Consider the following 22,000-nt stretch of genomic DNA (forward strand, 5'->3'; position numbering starts at 1 on the left):
AGAATCTGATAAAATACATGCTTTATTTGAAGTTCTAATGTCCAATTGGCTGAACAAATCTCTAAATCCTCGGTCTCTCAATAGTAACATTTGACAGACATGAAGAAAACATTTTCTATCTTTAAAACCATTATTCAGCCATGAAACCTTAGCTATTGCAAAAATTTAGCAACAATAAAAACTAGCAGTACAAAGCATATCTCTCAACCATTTCGTCACTCAATCTTGACTTTCTTCTTTTGAGAAATCAATAACATAAACAAATGAGTATAACTCATGTCAAAGTCATGGGGAACACTTGGGTGGGGATGAAGATTCCAATTCTGGGCCTGGCATGATAGCATAGTGGCTAAGGTCCTCGCCTTGCATGCCTGAGATCCCATATGGGCACCAGTTCTAATCCCGGTGGCCCCACTTCCTATCCAGCTCCCTGCTTGTGGCTTGGGAAAGTAGTCAAGGATGGGCCAAAGCCTTGGGATCCTGCACCCATGTGGGAGACCCAGAAGAAGCTCCTGGTTCTTGGCTTTGGATTGGCTTAGCACCATCTGTTGCGGCCGCTTGGGGAGTGAATCATTGGACAGATCTTTCTCTCTGTCTCTCTTCCTCTGTATATCTGACTTTGCAATGAAAATAGATAAATCTTTAAAAAAAAAAAAGATTCGAATTCTGTTTTCTTGAATACTGATTCCAATCCAAATATCAGTGGTGGGAACACCACCAACACTTCTGTTATCTCCGGGGGGTCAGAAGCTATGCCTTGCCCTCAGAAACATATCCCAAGGCAACAGAGAAGGCTTCCCAAATGGGATTTGTTTTGCCAGCCAGCAACTCTATCTATGGTATCTTGGCTCTTCTCTTCTCCTTGAAGTGGTTTCAACTGGCCACTGGTCAGATCCCTCATATACACTTGAGAGCTTGTAGCAAGGATCACTTTATTTCAGCATTACTACCCACTTTATTTCAGCATTATTACCCACAGGCTACTGATATTAAAATCTTTTGAAGGATCAAGAAAACTACAACCATCTACAACTACACAGAAAATGATTTAGTGAAAATTACAAAGCTGGTAAAGGGTTAGTAGAATAACAAAAGACCAGACATTTTTCTTTTCAGACCAACAGTCATCCTGAACTAGATTACAGGAAGGTAAAGAATTGCATTTTACTACTCTCTAAAGTCCTCTTCACCTCAACCAGCGTTGCAAAATAATATTTGAAGGTGGAGTCAGTACTGTGCTGCATCGAGTTAAGCCACCACCTGCAATGCTGGCATCAAGCATCAAGTGCTAATTTTAACCCTGGTTTTTCTACCCTCCAATCCAGCTTCCCACTAATGCACCTGGAAAGACTGCAGAAGATGGTCCCTGCTGCCCATGGGAGACCACAATGGAGTTCTGGGCTCCTGGCTTCAGCCTGGCCCACTCTGTCTGTTGCAGCCTTTCAGGGAAAGAACTAGCAGATACAACTCAGTCAGTCAGTCTCTCTCTCCCCCCACCCCCCGTCCCTCCCTCCTTCTCCCTCTCCCGCTATGCCTTTCAAATAGACAAATAAACATTAAAAGCATCTACTTTCTTTATTTAGAAATAAGACTTGACAAGAAGGAACACATTCATTTTAAACTCTTCACAGGAGAGATGTGATTGACAGGGTGAGCATCCCCACCTGATGTTAAATTCAAGGTGCTAGATGAATAAGGCAGAGTACGGAATCAGTGGGGCCAGGGTACCAAAAAGAAATAAGACACTCAATGGACTATGTGTGCTATGTCAATTTTCTTCTCTTTAGTCATAACCAAGAACTAGCTTAAATCACAGAGATTCAACATTATCAATGCTTCCTCAATGACTCTCCTCCTTAAGAATTGCCAAATAAAACAAAAACAGGTTACAAAGAGGAAGGAATCAGACAAAAATACACATTATTGTGGAGATTATCACTACTACAGTTGCAGTTACGGCAACAGCAATTTGGAAGAAACATCTTCATTTATGTAAAATTACATAAAATTTGTGTAAAATTATACAAACAAGTTTTAACCAGTTCAAACTTACACCACCAATGTGTTCTTGGGTAAACATACCTGTTCATTCTGACAGTCGGGTTTTGGGAACAAACTGGGCACGGCCAATGAGGCTACAGAAAGTTCTTGGAGTTTTGTGTTGATTTCAGCAAGTTGTGCATACTGGGTGGGAGCCAGTGTGTATCCTTCTCCGGGAAACAACCAGCCACTCTGCTCACCCTAAGAGGATAGGATTACCAGGTCATTCTCACAGTGTGTTTTTTTTTTTCCAAAACAGACCTTAAGTCCATTGTCCATCAACCCTGTATATAAAGTATCTTATATTTTGTGCGTTTTTCCCTCTAAGGAATAAATCTCTTAAACTCACAGCTTCAATTCCAAAATTTTCTCATTTCCCAACTTTAAAAAATTAGTTTGTGATATCTTAAATACAAACAAATTAGTTTTGCTTTATAATAGAAACTATCATTTTCTTTTGTCCCCACATATTTTTGTTAGAGAACAGATTTCATGCATTTCAGAGGTACAATTCTAGCATAACTGTACTTTCCTCCATCCCTCTCTCCCTCAATCTCCTCCCTTTCTACACTCCTTTAATTTCTACAAAAAGGAAATTTCAACCTACACTATAGCAACAAGCTTAATGCGCCATTTACTATAATACTTAACAAGTAAAAGGTAGAAAGGGGACAGTTTCAGAAGAGTATAAGCAAGGACTAAAAACAACAATAAATAACAAGATGACTTACTACACATTTTTCTATTCTATATTAACTGTTACACATCAGAAAAAAATAAAAGAAAGGAGAGACAAAAAAGAAACTGGCTTATTTCAGCAAGTACAATGGTTTCCAGTTGCACTCATTTTGTTGCGAAAGATAAGAGTTCATTCTTTTATAGTTGAGGAGTTTTTCATAGTGTACATTACAATTCCTATATCCAGGCATCAGTTAGTGAACATCTAGGTTTATTTCACTGCTTAGCTACCGTGAATTGATATAAAATAAACATGTAGGTACAATTAACTAAGCTGACTTTTTTATTTGAGTAAATTCCCAGGAGTGGAATGGCTGGGTCATACGGTAAATCTATTTTCAGACTTCTTTTTAAAAATTTATTTTTATTGCAAAGGCAGACAGATTAACAGAGAGAAGGGGAATCTACATACTCTCATCCATAACAATTGTATGAGTTTACTTTTCCATCAATATTCCCAGTATATTGGGGAACCTTCCCTCCACATATTCGCCAGTATTTATTAATGTTGCTGATTCTTAGATGATAGTCACTCTAACTGGGATTAAGTAAAATCTATTTTGATTTTCATTTGCATTTCTCTGATGGTTAGTGATTCTGAGCATTTTTTCATGTGTCTATAAGTCACTTGTATCTCGTTCTTTGCAAAATACCTGTTCATGTCCTTTGCCTATTTCTTAATGGACTGTTTCAATTTTTGAGTTTCTTTTCGAATTTTATTTTTGTTTGAAAAGGAAAATTACAAAAGAGAGGTCTTTCATCTGTTGATTCACTCTCCAAATGGCTAACAGCCAGACTAGTTCAAAACCAGTAACCAGGAGTTTCGTTCAAATATCCTACTTGGGTACAAGGTCCCAAGCACTTGGACCTTCCTTTGTTGCTTTCCCAGACCAGGAGCTGAGAGCTGCAGCAGAAGTGGAGCATCCAAGACCTGACCCAGTAGTGAAATGGGATGCTAGCACCACAGGTAGATGCTTAACCTGATATGCCATGGCACCAGGTCTCTAGTTTTTCAGTCTTGCCTTCCTAAGTCAGTAACAGAAAATGTTCTTCATTGGCTTTCTTTATAGTTAGGGTTCAAGCACAGCCCACCTACCAGATCCACACATTCCATATTACTGGTTTCGAAATCTGAGATCTAATGCAGAACAATTCAGGCAATGATTAATGGTGACTGTGAGATCCAGCATCAGCAGCAGTGTGCGTCAACTGAGGGCATGTCTCTGGTGGTACCAGGAATAGCCCCTAATCAACCTGTACCTGAGCTGTTCCTGAACTATCAATGCTGGTCACCTTGATTTTTCACCTGCTTAACAAACCTGATTCTGGAGACTTCCTACTGAATGTATGATCTATCTAAATCTCCCAACACACTCATTGCTACGATTACAGCTCAGAACACAGACACTGCTGAGTCAATGACTAATATTAGTGGTTAACAAATTTTAAACTCTTACCTGAATCAAATTATTTTTAATAGCATTGGTGCTTAAAAGAACATGTTAGATTAAATCCAACAGCAAACTAAATGCTTCATGTACTATGCAACTACTGAAATAAGTTATATGTAAGTAGTAGATGGTATTTTTTTGTCTAGCACTTTCTACATATATTTGTTATGAGTGAGAAACTTCCAGCTTTTAATTCTTGCCTTCCTAAGACATAAACCAAAATGTTCTTCGCTTAGTCTTCTTTATAGCTAGTGTTGAACAAAGGCCCAGAAAACAGCCTCATCTCTTCAGTTCTGACACGCATGAATAATAGCGATCTGATGCACAATTTCAATTAGTTTCAAGTATGGATTTCCAACACAGAGGAAAATATTTTTTAAACTCTAAGCAAACATCTAAGAATCAAGAGGATATAACATCCTTAAAATCAAACTTGTCATGATAAAGGACTGGAGATTAAACAAAATTAACATTTCAGTCATCCTTTTTAAGCTGTGCAGGCATTCGACAAAGATGAAGGAAAAGGAATATCTGAGAACATGGAGCTCTGAAAGAGTACGGAGAAACTGGAGAATGCCAAAGAAGTCTGGTGTGGTTTGAGATTACAAGTCAACGAGCTCCTTCCTTCATGTCTTCCTGAATTCTTCTTGCTACATTTTGTGTCTTCTCCCTAGGAAATGCTGTGCCAACATGTGTCATCATCGAGCTGCCATTACAGAATTTGTGCATGTTGTGTTCATCTCCCTTATCAGATGGAGCACTTGCTGAAAGGACTCTCAGCAAATAGTTCCAAAAACAATAACTGAAAGAAATTTTTTTTAAAAGGGGGGTGACAAAACTAATAAGCAGAAGGAAAATGGTGAACCCAACTTAGAAAACTGCAAAATGAGCTCATATGAGAACAATGACACAAAAAGTGAATCTTATGAGAAAAATGTCCTATGATCTGGAAAACAGATCCAGGAGCTCCTCCATGAAGAGGGTGACCTTGTTCCTTGTCCACCTCTGCTACAAAAACAAAAGCAATTTAGAATATAGAAGCAAAATAGAAAACAAAGTGCTACATGACAGCTTAACACGGAGTTGCAGGTAGAAGTCTTGGGACACACCACTCCTCAGAAGGTGAGGCAAAACCTCAGAGAAGTGACTCTTGGGTCTATATACCCTTTCTGCCTAGAAAACATACCTACAGGTATAGCAGCATTTTTGCACACCTAGACAAAAAAAAAGACACAAAAAGAATATGGAGGAAAAACATAGGAAAACACTAGCCACTTACTCCTGGATTTCTTCTTACTAAACAAAAATTAACTCGTTATTTGTTTAAGCCACAGTTACTAAACTTCTCTGGTACTTGCAACCAATGACATGCCCAAATAATATCCCATTCTACAGATACCCCAAAGGGAGAGCAAAGATATGATGAAGGAAAAAAATAGAATTTCCTGAAGAAGCAGTCCCTAACACAGAAAAACATATGTTGTCTTTTCAACTTCAGTGATTACTTTCTAAAGTTCCATATATTAACAAGGCTGAATCTTTGATATGTTTTTATTACCCTTTTCTCCTAGTTTCTTTCCTTTGGTACATAGTGAAATCAGAAATGAATTACATTTTAGTTCCAGAATACTGTAGCTTTTTTACCTTTAAAATAGTTTCTTCCACTTTAGGAATTTCAGTGCAAATTTTTAGTCATATCATTTTTATGTGAAAAATTTTGGAACATTGTATATTCTAAAATTTCCTTTTTCTTGTTTCAAATAACTTTGATGGAAACTAAATTCTAGATGATTTTAGATGCGGAATTCTTTCCTTTTGAAAGCATGCAGGATTTTCTGTAGTTGGGAGGGTAAGCATATTTATCAGATTATATTTATGTGTGACATTAAAAATGTTGCTCCTTGACGCCTGGTAGGCCTTCTCAGTCTGAAGCTTACTGCTTCTTCAGGAAATTGAAGAAATTCAGCTGCACAATATTTGTGAAAGCTCAAAATTATCATAACAAGGCTTTAAAACAAAGGGACAAGACATAAATACTAACAAAAATAATATGCAAAAGGCAATATTCATAAGAAAAATGTAAAGCTTCTTCTAGAATACATAGACAGGTATCTATACGTGGGGTACTCACAGACACAGTAGGTAGCAGCTTGTCCAACCTGACAATCGATATTAAAATCAAGTCCCTTTTAGTCTTACTATCAAAAACTTTTGTTAATCAAACAAGAAAATTACCATAGATAAGTCAACCTAAATTATATCAGAATAATGTGTCAGCCCATGAAGGTGTTACCCAAAGTAACACCTTCATCCATTCCCAATCAGCCAGCACAAGACCCTCCCATCACAGCAAATATGATTCCAGAGGTTGTAGTCTATGACAATATGCAGACTTGCTTGTGGTGTGTGGGAAAGGGTAGGAAATATTCTGTTTGTTTCCATATGACTTCTTTAAATGGAACTCACTGTTAACAATTTTAAAAATGTACTATTTCTCATAAAAACCTGAGTTTCCAGATTCTCTTGAGAAACTAGACAATTCAAGCAGTTGATGTTGAATACTGGCTGCCACTGAATAGGAATTTCCTTCCATGGCACTTGGCTACTTACTCTCGGGTGCTAAAGTAGAAACTGTCTTCCAAATCTGTGTCTTAAACTGGGCTTCCTGGATGCAGAAGCTGAGACAAGGATTCCTGCTCAAGAGACTGATGGGGGTCGTGCCATTAGCAGCACGAGCATGAGGAGGTGAGCACAGAGCCAGGTCAGGATGTGCTCTGGGCTGATGGCCAGCTTCAAAATGGTTCCTGGGGAAACTCCACAGCACAAATCACACCAAACGGGAATCCTGTTTGGGGAAACTAGGAGAGAGGAAGCTGCATGCCCTTAGCATGGGGTTGGGAATGGACTCAAACAGGCATCAGACAAAGGGCATCTGGGCAGGATGCCAACTTCATTCACTTCATCAAGTCTCCACTCAATAGAGGAGAATTAAATCAGGCATTGTGACTAAATGCTTCAAGGATGATGGGAGAGTCTACTTCTTTGTGAAAGTACAGAATCCTCCTACACTTTTAAAAGGCAAATGCATGCAAATACTGGGCTACTGCTCTCCTTATATGAACTGTACTCCTTATGTGATATCTTTTTCCCCCAGATTACATGCTGCCCTACTTTCAGCTCAGTCTTTGTCTCCCCCTCACTCCCACCAGACTCTCCAGGGAATGAGAAACTCCAGGATAGGAGCTTCTCTAACTGGATAGGAGCCAGATGGTGCTCTCTGGGGTCACTTAAGACTACACAGAAACACCTAGAAGTCAATTTAGGAGTAAGAACAGATGTCCAAAAGGACACAGATAAACATTCAAGTGTCATCAGTATTAAGCCATCACAGGCAGAGGTATGATATTCAGGGTGTTGTCACTCTTTTTTATTTTTACTTTAGCTGTGTTCAACACTTTGTGATATTTGTTTCATTTATTAACATTACACACACATATATATTTATAAACATAATTATTTTCTTGAAAGCAGTGGTAGATATCATAATAACTCTTAAAAGCACAAAATAATCCTTTCAGAGTAGGTAATAAATTGACAGACAATATATTAAAAACTTATAAAATAAATGTGTAAAACAGGATTGTTTTTAAAGCTAGAAACCATTATCTCATAATCTGAATAATTCTTGTAAATTTGTAGTAATGGGTCAATAACATAATAAAAGAATCAAAGCTATGAAATTCAGAAGCCATCACCCATTAAATCTATATACCTCACAACAGGGCAGCACTGATTCTTGGTCATCTAAATCCCTCAGAAGTTCAACCAGTCTTTTCTTCTCTTTGTCAGTCATAACCACTAGGTCTCTTGAGTTCTTGGCCAACTACAGAATTTATTAAGGAAAATATTGAACAGTTAGAGCAATTTAGAGTTCAAAAAATAAAAATGAAACTTATGGCTATTACAATATAGATACACAAAGGTAAAATTTGGGAGATTTGGCATTTTACAATTGCTAGGTAATTTTGTTCTGTGGCAACTTATTTGTATAGGGTCATTTTACAAATAAAAAATTCCCACCAAGTAGGTCCTCTCTTGTTAACCATTTCAATAAACATTTCATTTCTTAAAATAAACTGAGCAGTGTTCAAAAAAATATAAAGGCATCTCAAGAAGTTTGCAAAAAAATAGAATTAGAAAATAAATTTATTCTGCTGCAAAAAATTGTGAAATCCATGTATATTTTTTCCATGGTACACACTTTATACAAACTTACAAGATCCCTCATATGCACAGATTTCAAAAAACTATAATAAAATAAACTTATTTTAACTCCATTTTCATAAGCTTTCTGAAGTACTAAAGATACCTAGGAAAATGGAAATACGAAAAATATGAGTGTATACATTTCACAGGCAAAAACATACTTGCTAAGACATCTGTAAGAAATCTTGCCACTTCTCTGGCATATCTCCAGTAAACGAAATTGCTTTTTTTTTAAGTTTTTATTTCTTTCTTTCTTTTTTACTTACTTACTTTAAAGGCATAGTAGCAGAGAAAGACAGGTACAGAGAGCTTCCACCTACAGTTCACTTCCAAAATACCCACAACAGAGGGGAATGGGCCAGGCAGATTAAAGCCAGGAGCCGGGAACTGCATCTGGGTCCATGTGGGTGTCAGAAACCCTTGTACGTAGACCATCATTTGCCCAGTTACAGGCACGTTAGCAGGAAGCCAGATCAGAAGTGGAAGCGGGACTCCATCCCAGAAAGCCAGTATGAGATGTGGGTATCTCAAGTGGCAGCTTACATGCACCAGAACAACCAATCCTGAAACTGCTGTTAAATATCATGCAAATAATTTAAATAAAGATTCTGTTATTAAATAAAGCTTCTATTATTAAAAGGGAAATCTAAGGTGAGGCTGTTGTCTGTATGAATAAGAACTTGGGATACTGGGTAAATCACTTCACTTGGAAACTAAACAACAAATGACTATGCTGTGGCCAGTACAAAAAATAGGCAGATCAAATAGAAAGTTTCCTGAAGAAAATCATAAGATGGAACACAGAAAAATCAAGAGTTCCAGGGGCCAATCCTAGCAGTGGCGAGCTGACACATGAATCCACTATGCCTGGAAGTGATAGTCAATTGTGTTAAACAGCATCAGATCTGAAGCATGAGGAACTGCCTCACTCTGTCCTCTTGTTAGCCTTTCACACCCGCCAATGCAGTTTCTTGCAACAAGCTGCTCAGGTCACTTGCCATGAGCCTTCTGCCCAGCCCATGTCTATTCTGGTTGTAGAGTAATTAGCATGTGATCTAATTTGGGAGCCCCTGTGTTCCTGGTTAGTCTAAGTTTGCCTCAAAGACAAACCAAGTCAACTTGAGGGACCTGCAAGATCAAGGAAGAGCTTCTGAGGCCAGGGGCCAATCAAGGCCAGTGAGTGACCAGCTCCAGGAGGTTCACCAGGTTACAGCCAAACAGCTGATTCTCAGCCTCCACCTGCTGCTGTTCTGCCAGGAGCATTTTCCATTCAGAGTTCTAGAGGCTTGGGCTATAAAACCAGTCTTGCTACCTTTTTTAAAAATGTTAATATGTGACTTATATTCCATGAAACATTGTCCAAAGCTAGTACCTCAATAAATTACTTTTGGATTGCAAAAACTAAAGGATTTCTGGGTGATGATTCAATGCTAGCTGCCCGTCAGTACCTTTTAAAAGGGATCAGAACAGGATAGAACATATCAGGCTACGACAGAATGGCTCAAGTGGGTGGGTTCCTCCTCCCCACACAGGAGTCCTGGGCTGAGTTCCTGCTCCATCCCCATGTTTGGCAGGCCTTGTGAGCACTCAGAGAAACAGCAGATGGATGAGAGCTCTCGTCACCCCTGTTTACTCTGTGTGTGTCTGCCTCTAAACTAAATGAATAAAAAATAATTTTTTAAAAAATCATTACAGAATAGAAAATAATAAGCATTGGCTTAACAAAACTTTTCCTGTAGTCATTCACATAGATTTGTCATGATCAGAAAATATTTTAAAACACTGAACATACTATTACCATTTTAAAATTAATTTAGTCCTTGTTTCTACCTTGCAATTTTCCACTTACATACCTCAATGTTTCTCTTAATAAAATCCTGGTTGTGTTTACCCTGGAGTTCCATCTTCTCTGTAGTTGAGGAAGGTTTCTTTTCAGCTTTGACCAATGAATCATGTCTTTCCACATCATTGGTAAAATCTAGTATTCAAAAAGTTAACATAAAATTTTTCTCCCAATTAGAATTATATGGTCTACCAGAACTTCACTCTATGTATCTATTAACTTTTTTATGAAATATAGATAAAACATACACAAAAGAATTAATGTCTAAATTCCAGATCCAGGAACTTAATGTATAGAGATGCTTTTCTTAAAAGGCAAGTATGCTGGGCCCAGCGTGGTAGCCTAGTGGCTAAAATCCTCACCCTGTACACACCAGGATATCATATGGGTGCTGGTTCATGTCCTGGCCACCCTGATTCCCACCCAGCTCCCTGCTTGTAGCCTGTGAAGGTAGTCAAGGATGGCCCAAGGCCTTGGGATCCTGCACTCACATGGGAGACCCAGAGGAGTCTCCTAGTTCCTGGCTTCAGATAGGCTCAGCTCTGGCAGTTGTGGCCACTTGGGGAATGAATCAGCAGATGGAAGATCTTCCTCTCTGTCTCTCCTCCTCTCTGTATAACTGATTTTCCAATTAAATAAATAAATAAATAACTCTTTTTAAAAAAAAAAAAGTAAATGTGCTACCATAATTTACAATGAAGTTCTGATAAAACTCCTTGAATTATTCATAATACATTGAGTTATCACATATTAAACTTTCTACTACTGATTCCTTATAAATAACAGGAAATATGTACAGAAAATCATAGTATATATGGAAAGAATAAGTTATTATGTGACAAAGACTAAAGCTTTCAGGTTATTTTTTAAGATTTATTTACATTTATTGGAAAGGCAAATCAGATTTACAGAGAGAAAGAGCTGGTTCACTCCTCAAATGGCTGCAATGGCTGGACCTGAGCCAATCTGAAGCCAGCAGCCAGCTCTCCCACATGGGTGCAAGATCCCGAGGCTTTGGCCCATTCTCTGCTGCTTTCTCAGGCTGACTTGGAATTGGATCAGCCAGGACATGAACCAGCACCCATATGGGATCCCAGAGATTGCAAGAAGAGGATTAGCCATTGAGCTATCACGCCAGCCCCCAATATGTAGGTTTTTAGTCGTTATGGGAAACAAAACTTTCCCTTAAAGACCATTTTAAATTGGTATCACCCTTTCTGAACAATAAACTTTGAACTCCAGCTTGTCTTTTAGAAGAAGTTTAGAAGTAAGTGTCCTGGACCTACCTCCCGTCCTTACACATTCCCACAGTCCATGTCAGATTATCGGTTTGTCTCAACATTTCAGAAGAAGCTCTTAAGTAAAGCTCTTAAATATTCAGATCCTGAGGGCTTCAAGCAAGCAGCAGAGCAAAGACAAAAGCTTTAGATCTCTTTCTGTCTCATGCCTAAAATACTGAGAGCAGATACCAACACCCTGCATTCTTCCTCAGTTATTCCAACCCCATTCAAGCCCAGAGCCTACCCACTCTCATCTATGTAAACTCAGCCTGTGCAGGAGGGGGCTCTCTTCCCTTTCTAGCAGATCTGTCCCTGAATATAACTGTGCCTTTAAGTTCATGTTGTTTCTACCTCATTCTGTCTCCTCTTTCTCTTTCATCTTAAATCCTTACAGAATACAAAACATACTTGTAGAGGCTGGCATTACTGTGTGGTATGTTAAATTGTACCTATAATACCAGAATCCCATATGAGTTGGCCCAGTTCATGCTCCAGCTGCTCCACTTTCAATTCAGCTCCCTGCTAAGGTATCTGGGAAAGCAACAATAGATGGCACAAAGGCAGTGTTCCTGCCCTACATGGGATACCCAGGGGAAACTCCAGGTTCTTGGTTTTGGTGGCCTAGTGATGGGCTCCTGGCAACACTGAAGCAATATGGGAATGAATCAGTGAGTGGAAGATCTAACCTTCTTTTTCCATTCCTCCCTCTCTCTCTCTCTTTATAACTCTACCTTATAAATAAATAACAAACGTATCTTCAAAAAAATACTTGCAGACCATTGTTCCTTTAAATAAACATCTTGTTTTTACTATTTCGCTACAAAAGGCCATGGGGCTGGCACCATGGCTGATTTCTGTCTATGGTGCTGGGATCCCATATGGGAGCCAGTTCAAGTCCTGGCTACTCAATTTCTGATCCAGCTCCCTACTAACGGCCTGGGAAAGCATTATAGGATGGGCGAAAGCCTTGGGACCTTACACCCATGTGGGAGACCTAGAAACACCACCTGGTTCTGATCAGCTCAGTTCTGGCCACTGTAACAATTTAGGGAGTGAAACAGCAGATGAAAGATCTCTCTATACATAAATGTCTTCCTCTCTGTCTGTAACTCTGACTTTCAAGTAAAATAAACCTTTAAAATTTTCTAATTAAAAAAATCAAGGTCATATAAACTTATATAAAAGTTCTTATAAATAAAAATAACCCTCTCTTTACAAATGACAAATGGTGATCATCTACAAAATAAGACAAACCATCACATTAAAGCCCAAGTGGGAAAAATGTATCAGTAACTAACCTAGACATCTATTAGGTACAGTAACCACACTAACAAGGAATAAGGAATCCATTTAATTGGCATGTTTATAGCAAATTATCAAAGATTTAACAGGTTTAAACATTAAGGAATACATTTTTATGAAAACAATTGGATATTTCTGTACATAATCAGCATTCCCTGTGGCTATATTGACAATCTCATGAAGCAGAACATACCTTGATTAACAGTCTGCATGTGTTTTTCATATTCTTCTGGAGGGACTTGAGTATGAAACACTGAGAAAAACACACCTTCATCCTTACAATGAGAAGGATCTATCAATTTAAAAAATTATTTGTTCAATATTCACTAAATAATTAAGGTCTATAAAGTTATTTTAAAGAGAGGTAAGATCTAGTATTCTCTCCAATATATACCACCCACACACACAAATTTTTTTTACATGATGTGAATGTCACTTTTAAATGCAAATGATAATCACTTTATGAACATGAATCACAAACACAACTTAGCTCAGTATGGTTAGAAAGCTTTTCTCTAGAAACTCAATGTGAAGAGTGTGACACAAGAGTGTGATAAAATATCATTCTATCTGCAGAGACAATGTACTCAAATCCTAATGTCTAGAGTACACAGATACACATGCTGAATAGCGACACACCTGATCTTAGCCAAAAGGCCAAGAATCGATGCTGAATAACTATGATTGTGTTTCTCTTCCTTACTTTAGATACTCCTGGGCAGAGATTTCAAATACATGATCAGTCATAACGATCAAAGAATGTGTTTGGAAGAGCAAACTTCAGGAGACCCCTACCTGTTAATTTTCTTTTGCAATTTATTCTCTTCCAATCTCCATTAAAAAAATGGGACACTGTGTTTTCCAAATTCTTTTAAATCTATTTCTTTTTATATTTTTCTATTGGCAATTTAGACATTGCATCTTTTCAAGAAACTGCTAACATAAATATATTTATTTTCTCAAAGTTTGTCTCAATACTTCATATGAGAGAGTCTTCCCGGAAGAAGTTGCTGAATTAGAAAATAATCATTTGGCAAACTTCATAATAATAACTGATGCAGGGAAGAGTCATCAATAAATAATGAAATGATAAACATTTGAGAACTAAGAAGTTAATAGCTTCAAAGTATCTTCCCACAAGGTAATTTATTAATTTCAAGAGAAAAACATAATAACCTTACAGTGAGGAAAAATGGCAGACAACCTCTTAACCAAGAGATCAAAGTTAATACCACAATAATGGGGAAATCAATATCATGTATTTCCTGTAATAGTCTATCAAGAAGGACACGGTCTCACTTCTCTGGGATTCTTGCAAAAATGCATGACCTGAGCCTACCATGGCTAAACAAATCCAAAGTAGAGGACTTACTACAATATAACAGACTTATGGCTTCAAAACACCAGTGTCCTAACAAAAAGAAAGACCAAAAACAACTAAAAGCAATGCACTATCTGCAGTCATCTCTTGCTAAAAAACAATATTAATCTAAAAATCAGCAAGGGGGGAGAATGTAGTAAAATGTTAACATTTGGAAAAGCTGGATAAAGGATATCTGAGAATCCTGTGTACTTTTCTTGCAATTTTAAATCTGAAATTATATCGAAATAAAATGTTAAGAGGAAAAATTTGTTTCCTCATTACAAACATCTATATGACCGAGGGGAAAAAGAAAAAAAACATCTCCCTGCAGAGATCAAGGACCAAGTCCTGGAAGAGAAGGATGACAAGATGTTGTTGTTTCTTGCCATCTCAGAAACTAATTAAACTCACCCTAGATAAAGGAGGAGATGTTACAAGGGCATAACAGAGCATGAACAAATGTACAAACCCACAAATGAGAAGGCATTCCCGGAGGTGAAAAGAGATTCACTACAGGATGATGGAACCCAGAACAGTCTAGGCTGTGCTACACTGAACTCCTGAAGCTTGGGGAACAGACATGGCACACAGCTGCTCACCATCTACCCAAAACAGGTGCAAAGCAACAAGGCCATACATACATACAGGAAGACAGGGTCTGACGTAGTCACACACCTGCCACATGCGACACAGCCAGCCTGTGAAATGGAAGGCACCAGAATTTCTCACATTGCCTCCTGAGGTAATGATGAAAGGATGGGATAGATAGCAATCCTCAAAGCCAGGGAGGATGGCAGGACCCATGTACATGAGTAGCATCTGCTAGAATTTGACAAAAGGCTAAATGTGACTAACCATCATCAGCAGGGGCCCAGCCTGGGTTACAGACACAGATCAAGCAGGACAAGACACCTCTGAGAGAAGAGTAAGGACCAGAAGTGCTTCCTTCCTGGTTGCACCCCAATGACAGCAGGATGCTCCACAATCCTCCTCCTTAGTAGGGATGAAGAAATTTTAATAAGTCAGCATTTACCTGGAAAAACTGAACTTTCTTGGAGAAGGCTAAGTTTTGCATCAAAAATAACTTCCCCTGAATGGTTCCCCCTCTGCAAAGATGGAGGTTCATCAGTCAACCTGAATTCAGATAGGGAAAAACAGCCCTAACACCAGAATATCTAAGTCACACTGTAGAATCTTTAGACCCATTACACAAGCACCTACTGGCAGGATCTGAGAGAAATGGCCTCTGTGCTAACAATAGAAAGGGATAGGAAAGAGCTATCAGTGGCCATGCAAGCATTACCTCTAATAGCAGGACTGACCTGGGTATAGAAGGACAGCAGGCCACCACGTTTTGCCTCTTAAACCAGAGGTTAAGGGAATGCAGCAACCAGAACACCAAGGCCACTTCTTAAGCACCCGTGGTGTCCCTTGTGGCAGCCCACATGCTGTTACCCAACTCCTGTCATTTTCCTTCCTCCCAGGCTGTAACTCCTAGAAAACACCCAGACAGCATGGATGCAGAGAAGAGTAATGCAGACAAATCCTCCTTGTGAGGACACAGATTTGATATGACGAGCTCTGGAGGTCAGGGTTGTACTTGTCTCCAGAACTATATAAGCCAAGGGGCTTCAAAACCCCACCCAGTATAGTCGAGCCAAAGGGGTGAATACCAATTGAAGTTAGAAGAGCAGTGAGGAACAACCTCTTGGGGGTGTGACCATCAAGACCCCACAAGCACTGAGGGGATGAGGCAACAGCATGGTCCTCAGCAAGAATGACCAAAGAGTATGTCTGTTTATTGCAAAGCAAGAACAATCTTTTGTAGCCCAAGAAAAAGGGAAAGGCAGAAGGGCATCTCGCAGCAATCCTCCCACCAAACAATGGCACTGTAATTGGCTAGAAAGCAGCTCTCTCTCTGGAGCCTCCAGTCTTGCTGCAGTCACAGACACTGCATATGGTTGGCATGTAATGTGGAACTTCACCAACTTCTCAGAGCTTATTATGAAGAAAGCCCCAGTACAGCTTCCAAGGACAGACAAAGAAGACTAGGCCACAGCACCTCGCTCTTGCCTGACTGGCCAATGATCAGCTCTGGTTGAGGTCCCTGTGTGCCAAGACCATTGCCAGGGGCTCCCCCAGGGAGACACTGTGCCATGTCCTTATGACCTCCTACATGGGCCAAGTAGGCAGAGATCCAGGGATGATCTCCCTCAGCAATCTGCCAGCACGCAGATGGACAGTGACAGACTGGAGGCAGATGCACCCTACACTCTTGGCAAACACCAGCTGTGGATGGATTTCACCTCACTGGAGGACAAAGAAACAGAAGGGGAAACAGAAAATGGAAACGTAACAACCTCCTGGCAATCAGCAGGAAAGCAGACATTTTGAGTTTATCATAAAATCACTGAATACTCTTTGACATGCTTAGTACACAGACCACATGATATTTGCTATGCTAGAGAAAAATGTCGCAAGATAGCTGATATAAAACCAAGAGGTAAGATTTAAAATTAAGGACAAATGAGGAGGAAGGAGGATGATAATGGAAAGAATTGCAAGGAAACCACTATGAAAATATGCCTTTTAACAGGCTAGTTTAAAAATAGATGCTCACAGTCCTAGAGTGATAGCTCAGTGGATAAATCCTCACCTTGCAGGTACCAGGATATCATATGGACTCCAGTTCTTATCCCAGCTTCTTCATTTCCTATCCAGCTCCCTGCTTGTGGCCTGGGAAAGCAGTAGACATGGCCGAAAGCCTTGGAACCTGCACCCACATAGGAGACCCAGTAGAAACTCTGATTCCTGGCTTCAGATTGGCTCAGCTTCAGCCATCGTGGCCATTTGAGGAGGGAACCAACAGACAGAAGATTTCTACCTCTTCTTCTCTGTAAATCTGCCTTTCCAATAAAAATAAATGAAATCTTTTTTTTAAAAAAAGGATACTGCCTTAACTAACAGGTATGTTCCCAGGCCTTAACTGGTTTCCTGCTTGGCTGACTTGCCTTTCATCCTCTTTCCCTGTTCCCCTTTCATCTCCCTCCCTTTCTTCCTTCCCTCCTCTTTTCTTCCCTTTCCATTCCTTCCTTTCATTTGTGTAATGCTCCTTTGTTTCTTTTTTTCTATCTTTTTCCCATATAGATCATGATCAATTATAGCCTTCCATGAACAATATGTTTTTCTAGTCTCAGTAAGTCAAGAATAAATGTGATGTGTGTCCCTCTACCATGTGAAAGTTGAAATTACACTGCCTACACTCAGATTTTTTTTCCTCCTAAAAATGTTTGTTAATGCAATATGGAGTTTTAGATCTAGATCATCTTTCTCACCTCTTTTTACTGAGCAATTTCTGACATCCTGATTTTTGGGTAAATAACAATTATTTTTACTAATCTGTTCAGAAATGACAAATTTTAAATGATTTAACAGTGGCATTACTAATAATTCCTTTATATAGCAGTTTACTAACACTGTATCTAAATTTTGATTCACTTACCAGTTGGCTTAGTATGTTTTCAAGCAAAATTTTTTCCAAAATCAGTATTAGTGGTGAACTATCTAGTCTCTGCCATAATAGAATGTCATTGTTACCTTTATGCACTATTAACAAGAATAATAAAAGATAACAAGAGGGTTGCATGTGGCATAGCAAGCTAATTCTCTGCCTATGGCACTGTCATCCAATATGGGTGTCAGTTCGTATCGTGCCAACTACTTTTTTTTTTAAAGATTTATTTTTATTATTTTTTTATTGGAAAGGCGGATATACAGAGAGGAGAGACAGAGAGGAAGATCTTCTGTCCAATGATTCACCCCCCAAGTGAGCGCAACGGGCCGATGCTATGCCGATCCGAAGCCAGGAGACTCTTCTGGGTCTCCCACGCAGGTGCAGGGTCCCAAAGCTTTGGGCCGTCCTCGACTGCTTTCCCAGGCCACAGGCAGGGAGCTGGAAGGGAAGCGGGGCTGCCGGGATTAGAATCGGCGCCCATATGGGATCCCGGGAGTGCAAGGCGAGGACCTTTAACCACTTGTGCCACTGCGCCGGGCCCCGTGCCAACTACTTTTGATCAAGCTTCCTTCTTATGGACTAGGAAAACAGAAGAGGACAGTCCAAATCATTGAGCCCTGTACCCTCATGGGAGCCCTTCAGGAAATTCCTGTCTCCCGGCTTTAGATCAGCACAGTTCTGGCCCTGGAGGACATCTGGGAGTGAAACAGAGAACGGATAATCTCTCACTCTCTCTCACTCTCATTGCCTCCCTCTCTGTCCCCTACCCACCTTAGCAACTCTGATTTTCTTTTTTTTATAATATTTATTTATTTTTATTGTAAAAGCAGATCAGATTTGGAGAGAAGGAGAGACACAGAGAAACATCTTCCGTCCACTGGTTCACTCCCCAAATGGCAGCAATGGCTGGACCCCAGCCAATATAAAGACAGGAACCAGGAGCTTCTTTCAGGTCTCCCAAATGTGTGCAGGGTTCCAAGGCTCTGGGCCATCTCTTCCGTTTTAGCAGGCCTCAAAGAGGGAGCTGGATGGAAGTAGAACAGCCTGGACAAAAACACAAACAGAAACCAAATGGGATCTTGTTACCTGCAAGGTGAGGATTTAACCATTGAGCCATCATGCCGGGTCCATTAACTATGATTTTCAAGTTAAATAAATAAATCTTTAAGAAAAACAACAAAGAAAATAAATATTCCTGATTATTGTACTTTACTGAAAAAAAAAATCAGCCACTAATTCTTTTACAGAGAAACAAAATAAAGTTATTCTAATTTTGCCCCAAGTGCTCGTAAGATTTTTCTAATGAACTCCCATGGTTTAAAATTCTTTGCAGGCTATATGTACGTTCAGCATTAATAAGTATACAATATCTTCAGGTAATCAAAGTTCCCTTTGAATACTGTTTCAGTAAGAATTTTACTGAATAAACTCACAAGAATTCACATAATTTTCAGCTCAGATTCCTGTTTCCAGCCTCAACACTGCTTATCATTCCTTTAACCATGTCCTCACTATTTACTCCCCCAGTTTGTGGGACATCCCTCATTGCTCTGATTTTCCTTGGTTACACTCTGCAGTGCAATAAATGCATCTTTCCTTATAATCCTGCTTCATTTTGCCTACCAAAAGACACTGTTAAGAGAATGAAAATACAGGCCATAGATTGGAAAAAAGTACTTGCAAAATTCATGTCCATTAAAATATCTGTACCCAAAACACACAAAGAACTGTTAAAAGGCCATGGTAAGAAAAGCATTCAATATAAAAACAGGAGCAACAAATCTGAAAACATCACACTGAGTCTGGCGTTGTGCTGTACCACTTATACAATTCCAATCCGACTAGCTGCTCCAATTCCGATCCAACTTGGGAGTTTAGGAAAAGCAGCAGAGATTGACCCATGTGTTTAGGCCAGACACCCATATGGAAGATAAGAAGAAACTCCTGGCTCCTCATTTTGGCCTAGTTCAGTGCTAGTCCTTGCAGCTATATGGGGTGTGAACCAATGGATAAAAAGTTCTTTCTCTCTCAATCTCTCCCTCACTGTCCTGACTTTCAAAACATGTTTTAAATGCCGATGAATATGAAAAGATGCTTATCATTTATCATCACGGAAGTACAAATTAAAGTAATAATTACATATCATTGCATATCCATTAGAATGGTGAAAAAATGATGACACTATTTACAGACAAAGGCATAAAATTAACAAGAACTTCCTCATTTAGCACTGGTGTGAAAGCAAAAGGAAATCTAAGTAAAGCAAATCTGAATAGAGCTGAACTTTAATCAGGATAATGCATACATAATGGTTCACTAATGATAATAAATTACTCTACAAATTATGTTTCTAATAGAAGAAATTTGATGTGTATATATGGAAAATCTCTATACTACCCTTGAGATATTTCTGTAAAATTAAAGCAAAAACTCCAAAAAAATTTTTAAATCTCCTGAATAAAAGATGAATGAAAATACAAACAATATAAAAGAAACAATGGAATGTATAAACAAAGAGTTTGAATCTTTGTGAAATGCATACTTTAAAATCTCAGTGACATGGATATATTGCTATATTCCAGAAGAACTAGAGAATTTTGGAAGCAGAATGGCACTTGTGAAAGATGCTGAGAAAAGAATCAGGGAACTGCCTCTAAGATGTTATTTGAACCAGATGGCTTTCCCAGTGAAATCTTTCAAATTTTTAAGGAACAGATAATCCCCATGTTATATAAACATTTTCAAAGCACGGAAATAAGTGGGCAAAAACTCCCATTCATTTCATGAAGTTAACATAACCTGACAGGGCAAACACACACATATGTACTCCCGCAAGTTCCACAATCACCTTCATCACACACACACACACACACACACACACACACACACACACACACAAACACACACACACACAACTGATCTTACTCACAGATGAAAAATTCTGAATCAGTCAGTCACTCAATTCTCCATAACCAAGAATTGGCCCACAAATAAAAGATCAACTTACTATTTAAATCTGTTAACCGTAAAACATTGAATAAGGCTGTAAAGAGAAAACACTTGTAATAATTTAAGTATATAATGAAATATATTCAATAAATTTCAACACTAAGTCTTACAGTTCTTAGAAATAACTACTGAAAAAAAACAAGGTTTACCATTATTCCCTGTTGTTATAATCTAGACTAACAAAAGGCAAATAATTAAAGACAATTAAAATTAATGAAATGCTTTCGTAAATGTCCAATTGTAAACACTCAAAAAGTCACTAGCCTTTCTCTAGCTATATCATTTAATAAACCATTAACAACATATGACAGCATAACTACCAAACAGGGTGATAACAATAAAGATACATAAAACCTATGGATTATTCAATACACAAAAGTTGCAAAAATATTCTTGATTTATGAAAGATAATTTACACGACACTATGTTGTTGATGATGATGTCCAGTCATTACAGAAATACAAATAGGGCTCACTTACTGGACTCTGGCTACATGTTTTAAGGTTCATAAGTTGCCATGTTGAGAGAACACACAGACGTCTCATGGTGAGGTTCTAACCTCTAGAAGAACTAAGAAAAAAAAGATCTAAAATATCCTGTCATCATTCAGTAAGATTCAAACCATGGAAGTGAGCCAGGAAGCAGAGCTTCGAAGTACAGCTGAAATTTCAGATGACAATAGCACCAGCTGCCCATCTGATTGCATCCTCATGAAGGATACTGAGGCAGAGCCAGCCGGCTAAGTACTCCTAGATTCCTGACCCTCCCCTACAAGAAAAACTGTAAGAATATACATGTTCATTATTTAAAATTTCCATGTTTTAGCAGTAATTTGCTGGCAAGCCTTACAAAACAAACTGCACAGAAAAAGAGACACCTAGGAGACAGGATGAAAAGGATGACAACTATTTCAATAGCCAAAGAGATAAATGCTAAAATCTAGGCTCAAACCACTGATAACAGAGATGAAAACCACAGTCAACTACACAAAAGGTAGAACAAACACACTTTTTGAGGAACCATTCCTCTAGGAAAAGTGTAAACATGAAAAGGGGAGAACTAAGAATGGCTCAAAGGTTTCTAGTTTAGAAAACTGGATGTATGATGAAACCATTAATCAAAATAACAGAAGGAAGAGGTAGATATTTAATGGCTAAGATGTCTGTTAAGATGCTCATACGCCACAATAGGAGT

At 38.7% G+C, this 22,000-nt stretch overlaps 1 protein-coding gene across 2 annotated transcripts in view; it reads right to left on the reverse strand.

Annotated features, from left to right (window-relative positions):
* Window positions 1-22,000, reverse strand: part of FSIP1 (fibrous sheath interacting protein 1) — a 166,448-nt gene that overhangs the window by 111,636 nt on the left and 32,812 nt on the right. For both annotated transcript variants that reach the window (XM_040968534.1, XM_040968535.1), the window contains 4 exons: window positions 13,114-13,212; window positions 10,349-10,473; window positions 8,002-8,112; window positions 2,083-2,241 (listed from right to left, as the gene is read on the reverse strand). In XM_040968534.1, the coding sequence (XP_040824468.1) occupies window positions 2,083-2,241; window positions 8,002-8,112; window positions 10,349-10,473; window positions 13,114-13,212 (494 nt within the window). The remainder of the gene's footprint in view (window positions 1-2,082; window positions 2,242-8,001; window positions 8,113-10,348; window positions 10,474-13,113; window positions 13,213-22,000) is intronic.

This window comes from Ochotona curzoniae, unplaced genomic scaffold, assembly GCF_017591425.1.
Source record: "Ochotona curzoniae isolate NIBS_2020 unplaced genomic scaffold, NIBS_Ocur_1.0 scaffold_4701, whole genome shotgun sequence".
Taxonomy (NCBI): Eukaryota; Metazoa; Chordata; class Mammalia; order Lagomorpha; family Ochotonidae; genus Ochotona; species Ochotona curzoniae.